The 16869-nt window shown below is 37.4% G+C and overlaps 1 protein-coding gene across 7 annotated transcripts in view; it reads left to right on the top strand.

The window, feature by feature from the left end:
• Positions 1-16869, top strand: part of slmapa (sarcolemma associated protein a) — a 189457-nt gene that overhangs the window by 129789 nt on the left and 42799 nt on the right. For 4 of the 7 annotated variants that reach the window (XM_061940978.2, XM_061940937.2, XM_061940954.2 and 1 more), the window contains 3 exons: positions 2908-2970; positions 8946-8996; positions 9133-9198. In XM_061940978.2, the coding sequence (XP_061796962.2) occupies positions 2908-2970; positions 8946-8996; positions 9133-9198 (180 nt within the window). The remainder of the gene's footprint in view (positions 1-2907; positions 2971-8945; positions 8997-9132; positions 9199-16869) is intronic. The other 3 variants (XM_061940986.2, XM_061940945.2, XM_061940963.2) reach the window with 2 other exon arrangements.

Below are 16869 nucleotides of genomic sequence, written 5' to 3'. Positions count from 1 at the left end.
ATATATATACGTGTATGTATGTATATATATATATATATATATATATATATATATATATATATATATATATATATATATATATATATAGCTAGAATTCACTGAACGTCAAGTATTTGTTTATATATATATATATATATATATATATATACAGGTAAAAGCCAGTAAATTAGAATATTTTGAAAAACTTGATTTATTTCAGTAATTGCATTCAAAAGGTGTAACTTGTACATTATATTTATTCATTGCACACAGACTGATGCATTCAAATGTTTATTTCATTTAATTTTGATGATTTGAAGTGGCAACAAATGAAAATCCAAAATTCCGTGTGTCACAAAATTAGAATATTACTTAAGGCTAATACAAAAAAGGGATTTTTAGAAATGTTGGCCAACTGAAAAGTATGAAAATGAAAAATATGAGCATGTACAATACTCAATACTTGGTTGGAGCTCCTTTTGCCTCAATTACTGCGTTAATGCGGCGTGGCATGGAGTCGATGAGTTTCTGGCACTGCTCAGGTGTTATGAGAGCCCAGGTTGCTCTGATAGTGGCCTTCAACTCTTCTGCGTTTTTGGGTCTGGCATTCTGCATCTTCCTTTTCACAATACCCCACAGATTTTCTATGGGGCTAAGGTCAGGGGAGTTGGCGGGCCAATTTAGAACAGAAATACTATGGTCCGTAAACCAGGCACGGGTAGATTTTGCGCTGTGTGCAGGCGCCAAGTCCTGTTGGAACTTGAAATCTCCATCTCCATAGAGCAGGTCAGCAGTAGGAAGCATGAAGTGCTCTAAAACTTGCTGGTAGACGGCTGCGTTGACCCTGGATCTCAGGAAACAGAGTGGACCGACACCAGCAGATGACATGGCACCCCAAACCATCACTGATGGTGGAAACTTTACACTAGACTTCAGGCAACGTGGATCCTGTGCCTCTCCTGTCTTCCTCCAGACTCTGGGACCTCGATTTCCAAAGGAAATGCAAAATTTGCATGGTTGGGTGATGGTTTGGGGTGCCATGTCATCTGCTGGTGTCGGTCCACTCTGTTTCCTGAGATCCAGGGTCAACACAGCCGTCTACCAGCAAGTTTTAGAGCACTTCATGCTTCCTGCTGCTGACCTGCTCTATGGAGATGGAGATTTCAAGTTCCAACAGGACTTGGCGCCTGCACACAGCGCAAAATCTACCCGTGCCTGGTTTACGGACCATGGTATTTCTGTTCTAAATTGGCCCGCCAACTCCCCTGACCTTAGCCCCATAGAAAATCTGTGGGGTATTGTGAAAAGGAAGATGCAGAATGCCAGACCCAAAAACGCAGAAGAGTTGAAGGCCACTATCAGAGCAACCTGGGCTCTCATAACACCTGAGCAGTGCCAGAAACTCATCGACTCCATGCCACGCCGCATTAACGCAGTAATTGAGGCAAAAGGAGCTCCAACCAAGTATTGAGTATTGTACATGCTCATATTTTTCATTTTCATACTTTTCAGTTGGCCAACATTTCTAAAAATCCCTTTTTTTGTATTAGCCTTAAGTAATATTCTAATTTTGTGACACACGGAATTTTGGATTTTCATTTGTTGCCACTTCAAATCATCAAAATTAAATGAAATAAACATTTGAATGCATCAGTCTGTGTGCAATGAATAAATATAATGTACAAGTTACACCTTTTGAATGCAATTACTGAAATAAATCAAGTTTTTCAAAATATTCTAATTTACTGGCTTTTACCTGTGTGTGTGTGTGTGTGTGTGTGTGTGTGTGTGTATATATATATATATGAAATACTTGACTTGGTGAATTCTAGCTGTAAATATACTCCTCCCCTTTTAGCCACGCCCCGACCACGCCCCCTTCCACCCCGACCACGCCCACGCCCCCCCCCCCCCCCCCCCCACATCCGGAAATCGGAGGTCTCAAGGTTGGCAAGTATGCCAATAGGAACCTTTTTAAGACACAAATGCTCATCCATCTCCCTGGCAGCTGAGTCCTGTAGGCGATGTGAATTTCTGTGTAAACACAAAGACTTGAATGTAACACCAATTATTTTCTGGCACCTACCCCCCGAGGTGACAAAAAAATGTTCCCACAGCCCCTGAATTGAAATTCTAACGAGAACCCGACAATAATTATTTATTTCTATCCTAATTGCTGGTAAACTGAAGGGTTACATAGGTATATTTGCTATCATTTTCTGGCTGAGCCTGTTGATTAATTCAAGCAGTGCTGCCACCTGGCTGGAGGATTGTGTATTGTTCGAGAACGAAAAGGCACTAATGCTGGAAGTCCCTCAGCACCCTACTATTTGAGAAGCACTGGTCTCGCAGAAGATGTATTTTATGTGGACGCCATCGCAATATTCAAAAGACCTTCCTCTAAGTTGTGATGTTGAGTCCAAGCTATTTGGTTATTGATTTATTGAGGTCTGCTCTTTGGTTTGACGTAATCACCCATTGGTACTTTTCAGCACAAGGTTATTTTATACGAGCACGGTACAGTAAATCATGTCTTGCAGTATAAGTGCTGTCTCTCAGGCGCAATGCACAGATTAGTAGGAGGAGTCTTGGAACTTACTTTGGAAGCAAAGCGTTTGGATGGAGAAAATGTGGTGTGAAGTGTTCCAACTATAGTGGTTTAAACTGATGAGTTCACGTATTTCACTACTTCCTGTTTGAAGAACAACTACCTTGTACATGTCTGACTGAAATGCCTCAGCGTTGTGCTCAGGTTTTTTCTCTCTGTTCTCTTTGTCATGCTCCTCCCGTGTTTGTCATTCCTGCGTCGTCATCGTCTGTCTTGAAGCTCTCTGTGTGTCATGCTCGTGTAAACGCTTTCATGCTGGAAGCTCTTCAAGTGTATCTGAGATCTGGAGTGAATAAGCAGAGTCTGTGTGTTTTTGTCAGACAACTGTCACGTTAACAGCGGAGGAGACGCCACTCGAATCCAACAGTTGATTGAGTGTCCGCGTGAGTACACACAATATCACATTTCCTCTTGCCACTAAAGTTTGCTGCTGTCACTCACTGGCTGTAACAATACGTTGGTACACCTGCATAACGTTTCATCCCGAGAACGCTACTGCCTTTCCAAAGATACTAATCCTCAATTTAAAGTGGGCGAGGTATTCATTTAACAATGGTGCCAGCAGTCAATCAAAGTGTACTTAAATAGCCCCTAATCACCATACTTGCCAACCTTGAGACCTCCGATTTCGGGAGGTGGGGGGTGGGGGGCGTGGTCGGGGGTGGGGCGGGGCGTGGTTAAGAGGGGAGGAGTATATTGACAGCTAGAATTCACCAAGTATTTAATATATATATATATATATATATATAGATATATATATATATATATATATATATATATATATATATATATATATATATATATCTACATCCTGAAAATATGCAAACAAAACTGTGTTTAGATAATTGATACTTCAAACTTGCATAAATAAATATTAAGGAATATAACATAACTTGGCTTCTGAGAGCTTCAAAATGTAATGAATAAAATGCTAAAGTTGTTTATAAACAAGCAATTATTTGAATAATTAAATATGGTCATTTTAAATGAATTATTATGATAATTTAAAATTAATTATTTCAAATGTGTTTGTTTTAATGTATAATTCTATGGCTGGATGTAAATAAGGAGTCAGAAAAAATACAAATAAAAATACAATTAATTTGGATGTTTTTAGCAAAATATAGTAAAAATGTATTTAGTTATTTTAAAACAAATTAATAAATATATTTATTTTTAGGTAAGATAAACATAATAATACAATTTGTCTCTAGTCTGGATGATTTAGTTCTTGTCACCCTGTTGTCCTCCCGTCGTGAAAAAAGGCTGTCCTCACTCAGGTCCGCATGGAGCTGGAGGGGGCGTGGCCTCCAGCTCCGGCTGAAAATCGGGAGATTTTCGGGAGAATATTTGTCCCGGGAGGTTTTCGGGAGAGGCGCTGAATTTCGGGAGTCTCCCGGGAAATTCGGGAGGGTTGGCAAGTATGCTAATCACATATGTCTCAAAGGGCTGCACAAACCACAAGTAGTGTGTCATATTGAACTAATTAGGTTACTCCAAACGGCTGTGCGGGTATACCAAATGTTGTGGCCTGCGATCTTTATAACTTAAGTCCATTTGGCTAAAAAATATTAGAATTTAAAACCCCGTAATCCATGACATATTCCATTTCAGTCGTAATTTTAGTTTTAAATACATTCCTTTACTTAACAATTCCCAATGGTATTTACAAAAGCCAAAACCAGTGAAGTTGTCACGTTGTGTAAATAAAAAGAGAATACAATGATTTACTAATCCTTTTCAACCTATATTCAATTGAATAGACTGCAAAGACAAGATACTTAAAGGGGAACATTATCACAATTTCAGAAGGGTTAAAACCATTAAAAATCAGTTCCCAGTGGCTTATTTTATTTTTCGAAGTTTTTTTCAAAATTTTGCCCATCACGCAATATCCCTAAAAAAGCTTCAAAGTGCCTGATTTTAACCATCGTTATATACACCCGTCCATTTTCCTGTGACGTCACATAGTGATGCCAACACAAACAAACATGGCGGATAGAACAGCAAGCTATAGCGACATTAGCTCGGATTCAGACTCGGATTTCAGCGGCTTAAGCGATTCAACAGATTACGCATGTATTGAAACGGATGGTTGTAGTGTGGAGGCAGGTAGCGAAAACCAAATTGAAGAAGAAACTGAAGCTATTGAGCCATATCAGTTTGAACCGTATGCAAGCGAAACCGACGAAAACGACACGACAGCCAGCGACACGGGAGAAAGCGAGGACGAATTTGGCGATCGCCTTCTAACCAACGATTGGTATGTGTTTGTTTGGCAGACGGCATGGCGCAGTGGGAGAGTGGCCGTGCGCAACCCGAGGGTCCCTGGTTCAATCCCCACCTAGTACCAACCTCGTCATGTCCGTTGTGTCCTGAGCAAGACACTTCACCCTTGCTCCTGATGGGTGCTGGTTAGCGCCTTGCATGGCAGCTCCCTCCATCAGTGTGTGAATGTGTGTGTGAATGGGTAAATGTGGAAGTAGTGTCAAAGCGCTTTGAGTACCTTGAAGGTAGAAAAGCGCTATACAAGTACAACCCATTTATCATTTATCATTTATTAAAGGAAACTAACAACTATGAACTAGGTTTACAGCATATGAAATACATTTGGCAACAACATGCACTTTGAGAGTGCAGACAGCCCAGTTTTCATCAATTAATATATTCTGTAGACATACCCTCATCCGCTCTCTTTTCCTGAAAGCTGATCTGTCCAGTTTTGGAGTTGATGTCAGCAGGCCAGGGAAGCTAGGGTCGATATTCTTCTCTTGATCATCTTCGGTGGCATAAGGGACGGTGTGAGCCAAGACATCCAGGGGGTTTAGCTCGCTCGTCTGCGGGAACAAACTGCCGTTGCTTGCCGTGCTACCGAGGTCCTTTGTCCCTGAATTGCTCACACACTCCGGCAGATTCAATGGGGGTCTGGCGGCAGATTTCTTTGACTTTATCGTTGGAAATGCATCTGCTTTGAGTGTCGCAGGATATCCACACATTCTTGCCATCTCTATCGTAGCATAGCTTTCGTCGGTAAAGTGTGCGGAACAAACGTCCAATTTCTTGCCACTTTCGCGTCCTTGGGCCACTGGTGCAACTTGAATCCGTCCCTGTTTGTGTTGTTACACCCTCCGACAACACACCGACGAGGCATGATGTCTCCAAGGTACGGAAAACAGTCGAAAAAACGGAAAAAAACAGAGCTGATTTGACTCTGTGTTTGAGAAAATGGCGGATTGCTTCCCGATGTGACGTCATGTTGTGACGTCATCGCTCTGAGAGCGAATAATAGAAAGGCGTTTAATTCGCCAAAATTCACCCATTTAGAGTTCGGAAATCGGTTAAAACATTATATGGTCTTTTTTCTGCAACATCAAGGTATATATTGACGCTTACATAGGTCTGGTGATAATGTTCCCCTTTAATGTTCGAACTGGAAAACTTTATTTTTTGCAAATATTAGCTCCTTTGGAATTTGATGCCTGCAACATGTTTCAAAAAAGCTGGCACAAGTGGCAAAAAAGACTGAGAAAGTTGAGGAATGCTCATCAAAACACTTATTTGGAACATCCCGCAGGTGAACAGGCTAATTGGGAACAGGTGGGTGCCATGATTGGGTATAAAAGCAGCTTCCATGAAATGCTCAGTCATTCACAAACAAGGATGGGGCGAGGGTCATATTTCAAATATGTGACAAATGTCACGTTTGTCGACAAATGTGTGAGCAAATGGTCCAACAGTTTAAGAACAACATTTCTCAACCAGCTACTGCAAGGAATTTAGGGATTCCACCATCTGAGCTCCGTAATATCATCAAATGGTTCAGAGAATCTGGAGAAATCACTGCATGTAAGCCATGATATTACGGACCTTCGATCCACGTGTTACATCAACATGGCTTCATAGTAAAAGAGTGCGGGTACTAGACTGGCCTGCCTGTAGTCCAGACCTGTCTCCCATTGAAAATGTGTGGCGCAATATGAAGCATAAAATACCACAACCGAGACCCCGGACTGTTGAACAACATAAGCTGTACATCAAGCGGGGCGGTATAGCTCGGTTGGTAGAGTGGCCATAATATTACATAGTGACAATAATATTATAATAATGATAAATAATATTATCACGCATTAATATATCTCAGCCACTAATGCGTGGCCAAGATATATTAATGCGTGGCACGCAGTCTCTGCTGCATTGGATCAGTCTCCTTTCTTTAACAGGCAAAAGCTTTATAACCTCACTAATATGCTTGCATCGTCTATATTAGATTTATAACAACTGGCGGATGGCGGGCGGGTGTGGTTTTGATAAAATGTTGGTTCGGGTGGATGCGGATGGTTGACGACTTTTGTGATGCGGTTGCGGATGAAATAATTGCCTATCCGCGCATCTCTAATATATATATATAAGAAATACGTGAATTTCAGTGAATTCTAGCTGTGAATATACTCCTCCCCCCTTAGCCACGACCCCCAATTCCAAACCCCCCCCCCCAAATCTCCCGAATTCGGAGGTCTCAAGGGTCGCAAGTATGCGGATTCTAGATGTGTGCTGCCGGTTTAACACATTGCACAAAGGTCGCAGCACGATAGCATGAATGTGCAGAAAATGATCAAATGTCTGTGTGGTAAAAGCCTCGTATGCACGCAAAATCCTCATTTTATTAAGGCCGTCTGCACCACTTTTCAATTGCACACGCAACAAGCCCACTAATAGTACACGCTATTTTTTGTTTGCACACGCTGTCTAGCGCGTGGTATTTGGATCTTAGTAAATTAGGCGCCTAGTTTTGAAGTATCTTGCTTTAATTAGAATGTGTTCCCAGGCATACAATAAGCACATATTTCTCAAGGGGTTGTTTCCTGCTTCAAAATATCAGCTTATCTTATTAAATCATGTCTAAAAAAAAAAAAAAAGCAGGAAAGGAACAAATTTGCCTTATTGCTTGGCGGTGGTTGCTTTTGGCTTTGAAGTTTATGCAGCATTTTGGCTGTCGATGGTGCCCTTAAATCTTCCTTTTGCAGCAAATCTGCATGCTCTCTCATTCTCACCATCTTACTTGTGTCTCTTGAAATGTCCTTTTCAAATCTCCTCCTACGCACTCTTCCCCTCAAAGAGACGATTTTATACTCAGCAATGGCTGAAAGTTGCTGGATTGTGTCGGCAGTTAGATGGAGAAATATAAAACATCTTTTTTTTTTCCCCTGCTGGTTTCTCATGAATCATTTGGTGGTTACATCAGAATACCATTGTGGTAAACTAAATGCAGGAAAAGCTTGAATTTGGCAAAAGCAAATATTTAATATACTTTTGCAAAGATTGAAATAATTAACATACTCTATTCCAGTGTTTTTCAACCACTGTGCCGCAGCACACTAGTGTGCCCTGACATCCAGTCTGTTGTGCAGTGGGAGATTATGTAGTTTCACCTATTTGGGTTAAAGATTTTTTTGCAAACCAGTAATTATAGTCTGAAAATGATGTGTTGTTGTTGAGTGTCAGTGCTGTCTAGAGCTCGGCAGAGTAACCGTGTAATACTCTTCCATATCAGTAGGTGGCAGCCGGTAGCTAATTGCTTTGTAGATGTCGGAAACAGCGGGAGGCAGTGTGCAGGTAAAAAGGTATCCAATGCTTAAACCGAAAATAAACAAAAGGGGAGTGCCCCTAAGAAAAGGCATTAAAGCTTAGGGAAGGCTATGCAGAACGAAACTAAAACTGAACTGGCTACAAAGTAAACAAAAACAGAATGCTGGACAACAGCAAAGACTTACTGTGGAGCAAAGACGGTGTCCACAAAGTACATCCGAACATGACGTGCCAATCAACAATGTACCCAAAAAGAAGGATAAAAACAACTGAAATATTCTTGATTGCTAAAACAAAGTAGATGCGGGAAATATCGCTCAAAGGAAGACATGAAACTGGAAAATACTAAAAAAAAGAGAAAAAGACCCCAAAATAGGAGCGCAAGACTAGAACTAAAACACTACACAGGAAAACAGCAAAAAAGTCCAAATAAGTCAGTGTGATGTGACAGGTGGTGACAGTACACCTACTTTGAGAGAAGAGCTATAGTGATGCATGCTTGGTTATGCTTTAAAGTCATATCCAACAATTGCAACGACGACTTTTTACTGTCAACTGAGTTTAGTTTTTTAATGATTGCTGCTGATGGTGTGCCTCAAAAAAGGTTGAAAAACACTGATTTATTCGGTCTCATTAAATATACTCTAATCAAGATAAACAGTGTCCTTCATATCATCACATTTATCTCCATGGAAACAGCAGCATTGGTTAATTGGTTTCCTTTCACTGCTGACATTAGCTGTTATCTTTTTTCCCCCACTTGTCTCTGCAGCAGTGAAGGAAGCAGTCAGTTCATCAATCCATATACTGACCAACTTTGATGGTGAGAGCTTTGCGAATAAAACGGCTTTTGGGAGGAAGGACGAGCTTAGCCCTGGCCTGAATGATTTATTCACTGCTTATTTTAAATGAGAATAAATAAGTGGCACTTTTAGATACTTCATTGTGTTTGTGTGCAGACACCCACCTACAGAACAACCAGACAGCAGAAGACAACATCCTGACCAGCCCGGATCGTCTTAAAGGTACAGTAAATCTCCACTTTTTGACTCAAGGCTGCTAAATGCTCTTCAAACCATACCTACCAACTACTCCGGTTTTCCCGTAATTAGTACGGTTTTCATCAACCTATTCCGGGTTACGGTTGCAGTGATAAAAAATACGGTTTTTCATTAATTAAAAAAAATAATTTAAAAAAAAAGTTTTATTCTAGAAATCGCGTAACAACAATGACAATCGACACTGCTTCCCGTAACTTCCTATCGAGCCATTCCGAATGCCATGCGCGAGTCTATTTATAGCACCGCTGCCAAGCACGAGGCCATTGTTTCCAAACGAGCGAACGATCATGGAATCAGCCGGAGAAAAATCGCATACGAGTCTTAAACCGAAAAGAAAACTGCAGTCATTCCGTGAAGAATATTGAAAAGCCTATCCGGGAATAATTATCCGTTCCAAAAAGGGTGAAAACTACGCAAATTGCACCTTGTGCAGACAAGATTTTTCGATCGGACACGGAGGAATTAGCGATGTAAAAGACCACGTTGGGACAAAAAAACACAAGTCTAATGCCGTTGCTAGCGATACAAGTGGAAAACTTTCAACGTTTTTCGTCGCCCAAACAGATTCTTTGGATGTGATAAATGCCAAAGTTTTATTTACGGAGGCAATAATTGAGCAAACAAAAAGGTAATGACACCAATGTTATCTATTGGAATTGTTTAGTACTGTTATACTGTTAAAAGTGTTGATACTATTTATGCTTTCAAGTCCAAGTTGAAGAAATCTTGTTAAATGTTGACAGCATAACTACCAAAATACAGAAGTATGTCCTTAATATTTTTGCAGTGCTATTTCTGTTGAAAAGTTAAAATGATTACATTAGAGATGTGATGTGCCACTTTTCAAGTGTCTGATGGCTTAAATTAATTTTCATTAATTTTTCATATTTTCAATCCTTTTGAAAGGCTTACAAAAAAACTACATTTGAATTGTAATTCCATGCTATTGACAGGACTATTAATTTTAATGAAGTTAGCTTACCATGTTTACAGTATGATAATTGTGATAGAAATGTGAATTTTAGGTACAGAATATTTTTTACAATTGAACAAGGCAGTAGATTATACAAGCTTGGACAGAAAGTTAATAATGACACCAATTTTTTTTTTAATGGAATTGTTTAGTACTGTTTTACCATTTGTTTACTGTAAAAAGTGTTTATACTGTTTATACTTTCAATTAACAAATTGAAGTCTTGTGAAAGGTTGACAGGATAACTGGCATTAACTGTCAAAATAATTTCAAATTATTGAAGTTAGCTTACAGAATAAACATGTCAATCAACCCATACGATTTTTGCTGTAATATTTTTGTTTTGAAAAGTCACTGTGACTGATAGAAAAGTGATGGTTTTAGCAACATTTTAACCTGTCTGAATGCTAATAATCATTTTGCGTCGAGGGGCGAAGGAACCCCCCACCAGGACTTTGTCCTGAACCTACCGGGGCCTGCGGCCCCTGGACCCTGGCTACTAGGTTTTTCTGATTTCAAAAGTTGGCAGGTATGTCAAACTATTCCCCTTTGGAATGGAAGTGTGAGATTAAATAGATACCAGATTTTCTGGATCACACGTGTTAAACTCAAGGCCCGGGGGCCACATCCGGCCCGACACGTCATTTAATATGGCCCGTGAAAGCCTGGGAATAATGTGGATTCTTCATCTTTTTTACTAAATGTTTTCATTGTTTCCATTTTGACAGAAAGAAATGTATGCAATACATGAAATGTCATATGTTTTAAACTTTGATATACATACAAATATTCAATTGTTATCTTTGAATCTCAGTAACACTAAAATAATGCTATTTGGTAATAGTAGAAAAGAGCATCATACACAAATACAAATAGACGGAGTAGACATAGAAAGGGTAAAAGAAACTAGATTTTTGGGAGTATTAATAGATGATCAAATGAACTGGAAATCTTATATACAAAACATACAACATAAGGTGGCAAAAAACATCTCAATAATGAATAAAGCAAAATATGTCCTGGGCCAAAAATCACTTCATATTCTCTACTGCTCGCTAGTGTTACCATATCTGAGTTATTGTGCAGAAATATGGGGAAATAACAACAAATGTGCGCTACATTCGCTAACCGTGTTACAAAAAAGATCAGTTAGAATAATACATAATGTTGGATATAGAGAACATACAAACCCTTTATTAATTAAGTCAAAAATATTTAAGTTCGGTGATTTGGTAAAATTGCAAACAGCTAAAATTATATACAAAGCAAACTATAACCTGCTACCAAAGAATGTACAACAATTCTTCTCAACTAAAGAGGAGAAATATAACCTTAGAGGAAAAAATAATTTAAAACATTTATATGCACGTACAACACTTAGAACTTTTAGCATATCAGTATGTGGAATTCAATTATGGAATGGATTAAGTAAAGAAGTTAAACATTGTACTGATATGATCCACTTTAAGAGGTTGTTCAAAATAATAGTGCTTACAGAGTACAAGGAAGAAGAATTATGAGAAATACTTTCAACCTTATTGAAAATAAGATATTCTTCATCTCAGTATGTTAATAATGACTGAATTAATTAATTAATTACATATTACAAAACTGTTGTATACTAATTCATAGATGTTATTTTATTATATAAAAAGGTCAGTAAATGATTCTATATATTTGTAAACGCTTTGAAGTGGGAAAGGGGTAGGATTAAATAAGCTTTGCTTCTTCCTACTCCTTTTTGGGCATGATGTAAAATGAAATGATATGAAATTGTGTGATGTATTATGATGTAAGTGTGTTCATGTTCCAAATAAACTAAAGAAAAAAAAAAGAGCAAAAAAACATCTTAACAAAACAGCTAACAGGTTACAATGCTGAAGTATGTATAAGTATAGAGATGGCCTTTTTTTTTTAATTCATCCAAAAAAAAAAAAAAATTAGATTTTTGAAAATTACCAAAAAAATTGGGATTTGAATGTGATAAAAAGCATTTTTTAGCACCCTTAATTATTATATATATCGTATGATAGTTTGTAAAAATAACAATAAATACTTAAATATCTGCTTGTCACCTTAACTTACGATTTCAAAGCAAGTTACCTATCAATTTGTACGTACAAAAATCAAATAACCAAATGCATAGGCAATAATATAATGAGGCGATTAAACTTTTATTTTCTTATATCCATCTGAGTGCAGCCGTTACTGCCATGTGGCCCTCGATAAAAAAACAAGTTCCACACCCCTGTTCTCGATTATAAAGTGCACCGGTACATGAGCCGCAACCACTAAATTTTAGAAGAAAACAATATACTTCCATATATTAGCCGCACCGGACTATAAGCCGCAGATATATACGCTGTGAAATGAGTTATTTACACAGAAAGATTCTGCAAATGTTTATTTACATACCTTAATTGTTTCCAAACAGTGCCTGTAACTCGGCAGTAAAACGGCTGATCAAACAAAACAGAAGTCATCGTCATGGACCCACTAGCTGCGAAAGCTAGCTCTCCAACCAGCTAAACAGACTCAATAAGTCCCCGGTGACGTTTTGGTGAATTTACTGAGGAATTTGTGAAATTGAAACAATACAAAAAGAATGCCATTGTAAATTAATATCACTAACACAGACGATTGTAAACATGTTAGCATATTAGCTGATGCTAACAACGTGACCTTGATTACATTACGATAGCCCATACCAATGTGCATGAAAACACTACTATCGATTCAAACTGATTTTTGCAATGTATTATTTGGTATAATAATAAAAACATCTTAACAAAACAGCTAACAGGTTACAAAACCTCTTTTGGGTTGCTGAAGTATGAGTAAGTATAGAGATGGCCTAAAATGTTGTTGTTTTTTTATTTCATCCAAAAAAAAAAAAAATTAGATTTTTGAAAATTACAAAAAAAAAAAGGGATTTGAATGTGATAAAAAGCATTTTTTAGCACCCTTAATTATTATATATCGTATGATAGTTTGTAAAAATAACAATAAATACTTAAATATCTGCTTGTCACCTTAACTTACGATTTCAAAGCAAGTTACCTATCAATTTGTACGTACAAAAATCAAATAACCAAATGCATAGGCAATAATATAATGAGGCGATTAAACTTTTATTTTCTTATATCCATCTGAGGGCAGCCGTGACTGCCATGTGGCCCTCGATAAAGAAACAAGTTCCACACCCCTGTTCTGGACTATAAAGTGCACCGGTATATGAGCCGCAACCACTAAATTTTAGAAGAAAACAATATACTTCCATATATTAGCCGCACCGGACTATAAGCCGCAGATATATACGTTGTGAAATGAGTTATTTACACAGAAAGATTCTGTAAATGTTTATTTACATACCTTAATTTTTTCCAAACAGTGCCTGTAACTCGGCAGTAAAACGGCTGATCAAACAAAACAGAAGTCATCGTCATGGACCCACTAGCTGCGAAAGCTAGCTCTCCAACCAGCTAAACAGACTCAATAAGTCCCCGGTGACGTTTTGGTGAATTTACTGAGGAATTTGTGAAATTGAAACAATACAAAAAGAATGCCATTGTAAATTAATATCACTAACACAGACGATTGTAAACATGTTAGCATATTAGCTGATGCTAACAACGTGACCTTGATTACATTACGATAGCCCATACCAATGTGCATGAAAACACTACTATCGATTCAAACTGATTTTTGCAATGTATTAGTTGGTATAATAATAAAAACATCTTAACAAAACAGCTAACAGGTTACAAAACCTCTTTTGGGTTGCTGAAGTATGAGTAAGTATAGAGATGGCCTAAAATGTTGTTGTTTTTTTATTTCATCCAAAAAAAAAAATAATTAGATTTTTGAAAATTACAAAAAAAAAATGGAATTTGAATGTGATAAAAAGCATTTTTTAGCACCCTTAATTATTATATATCGTATGATAGTTTGTAAAAATAACAATAAATACTTAAATATCTGCTTGTCACCTTAACTTACGATTTCAAAGCAAGTTACCTATCAATTTGTACGTACAAAAATCAAATAACCAAATGCATAGGCAATAATATAATGAGGCGATTAAACTTTTATTTTCTTATATCCATCTGAGGGCAGCCGTGACTGCCATGTGGCCCTCGATAAAAAAAACAAGTTCCACACCCCTGTTCTGGACTATAAAGTGCACCGGTATATGAGCCGCAACCACTAAATTTTAGAAGAAAACAATATACTTCCATATATTAGCCGCACCGGACTATAAGCCGCAGATATATACGTTGTGAAATGAGTTATTTACACAGAAAGATTCTGTAAATGTTTATTTACATACCTTAATTTTTTCCAAACAGTGCCTGTAACTCGGCAGTAAAACGGCTGATCAAACAAAACAGAAGTCATCGTCATGGACCCACTAGCTGCGAAAGCTAGCTCTCCAACCAGCTAAACAGACTCAATAAGTCCCCGGTGACGTTTTGGTGAATTTACTGAGGAATTTGTGAAATTGAAACAATACAAAAAGAATGCCATTGTAAATTAATATCACTAACACAGACGATTGTAAACATGTTAGCATATTAGCTGATGCTAACAACGTGACCTTGATTACATTACGATAGCCCATACCAATGTGCATGAAAACACTACTATCGATTCAAACTGATTTTTGCAATGTATTAGTTGGTATAATAATAAAAACATCTTAACAAAACAGCTAACAGGTTACAAAACCTCTTTTGGGTTGCTGAAGTATGAGTAAGTATAGAGATGGCCTAAAATGTTGTTGTTTTTTTATTTCATCCAAAAAAAAAAATAATTAGATTTTTGAAAATTACAAAAAAAAAATGGGATTTGAATGTGATAAAAAGCATTTTTTAGCACCCTTAATTATTATATATCGTATGATAGTTTGTAAAAATAACAATAAATACTTAAATATCTGCTTGTCACCTTAACTTACGATTTCAAAGCAAGTTACCTATCAATTTGTACGTACAAAAATCAAATAACCAAATGCATAGGCAATAATATAATGAGGCGATTAAACTTTTATTTTCTTATATCCATCTGAGGGCAGCCGTGACTGCCATGTGGCCCTCGATAAAAAAACAAGTTCCACACCCCTGTTCTGGACTATAAAGTGCACCGGTATATGAGCCGCAACCACTAAATTTTAGAAGAAAACAATATACTTCCATATATTAGCCGCACCGGACTATAAGCCGCAGATATATACGTTGTGAAATGAGTTATTTACACAGAAAGATTCTGTAAATGTTTATTTACATACCTTAATTTTTTCCAAACAGTGCCTGTAACTCGGCAGTAAAACGGCTGATCAAACAAAACAGAAGTCATCGTCATGGACCCACTAGCTGCGAAAGCTAGCTCTCCAACCAGCTAAACAGACTCAATAAGTCCCCGGTGACGTTTTGGTGAATATACTGAGGAATTTGTGAAATTGAAACAATACAAAAAGAATGCCATTGTAAATTAATATCACTAACACAGACGATTGTAAACATGTTAGCATATTAGCTGATGCTAACAACGTGACCTTGATTACATTACGATAGCCCATACCAATGTGCATGAAAACACTACTATCGATTCAAACTGATTTTTGCAATGTATTAGTTGGTATAATAATAAAAACATCTTAACAAAACAGCTAACAGGTTACAAAACCTCTTTTGGGTTGCTGAAGTATGAGTAAGTATAGAGATGGCCTAAAATGTTGTTGTTTTTTTATTTCATCCAAAAAAAAAAATAATTAGATTTTTGAAAATTACAAAAAAAAAATGGGATTTGAATGTGATAAAAAGCATTTTTTAGCACCCTTAATTATTATATATCGTATGATAGTTTGTAAAAATAACAATAAATACTTAAATATCTGCTTGTCACCTTAACTTACGATTTCAAAGCAAGTTACCTATCAATTTGTACGTACAAAAATCAAATAACCAAATGCATAGGCAATAATATAATGAGGCGATTAAACTTTTATTTTCTTATATCCATCTGAGGGCAGCCGTGACTGCCATGTGGCCCTCGATAAAAAAACAAGTTCCACACCCCTGTTCTGGACTATAAAGTGCACCGGTATATGAGCCGCAACCACTAAATTTTAGAAGAAAACAATATACTTCCATATATTAGCCGCACCGGACTATAAGCCGCAGATATATACGTTGTGAAATGAGTTATTTACACAGAAAGATTCTGTAAATGTTTATTTACATACCTTAATTTTTTCCAAACAGTGCCTGTAACTCGGCAGTAAAACGGCTGATCAAACAAAACAGAAGTCATCGTCATTGACCCACTAGCTGCGAAAGCTAGCTCTCCAACCAGCTAAACCGACTCAATAAGTCCCCGGTGACGTTTTGGTGAATTTACTGAGGAATTTGTGAAATTGAAACAATACAAAAAGAATGCCATTGTAAATTAATATCACTAACACAGACGATTGTAAACATGTTAGCATATTAGCTGATGCTAACAACGTGACCTTGATTACATTACGATAGCCCGTACCAATGTGCATGAAAACACTACTATCAAACATGTGACGGTTTAGGAAGGATGAAGTGTTTTAGTTATATTATAAAGCTTACAAATGCTGCTTAGAGTGAAGAATGAATAATCCATACGTGTAATTG

This window comes from Nerophis lumbriciformis, linkage group LG03 (assembly GCF_033978685.3).
Source record: "Nerophis lumbriciformis linkage group LG03, RoL_Nlum_v2.1, whole genome shotgun sequence".
Lineage (NCBI taxonomy): Eukaryota > Metazoa > Chordata > Actinopteri > Syngnathiformes > Syngnathidae > Nerophis > Nerophis lumbriciformis.
Note: the sequence above shows the minus strand (reverse complement) of the source record. Positions and strands in the feature narration are given on the sequence as shown.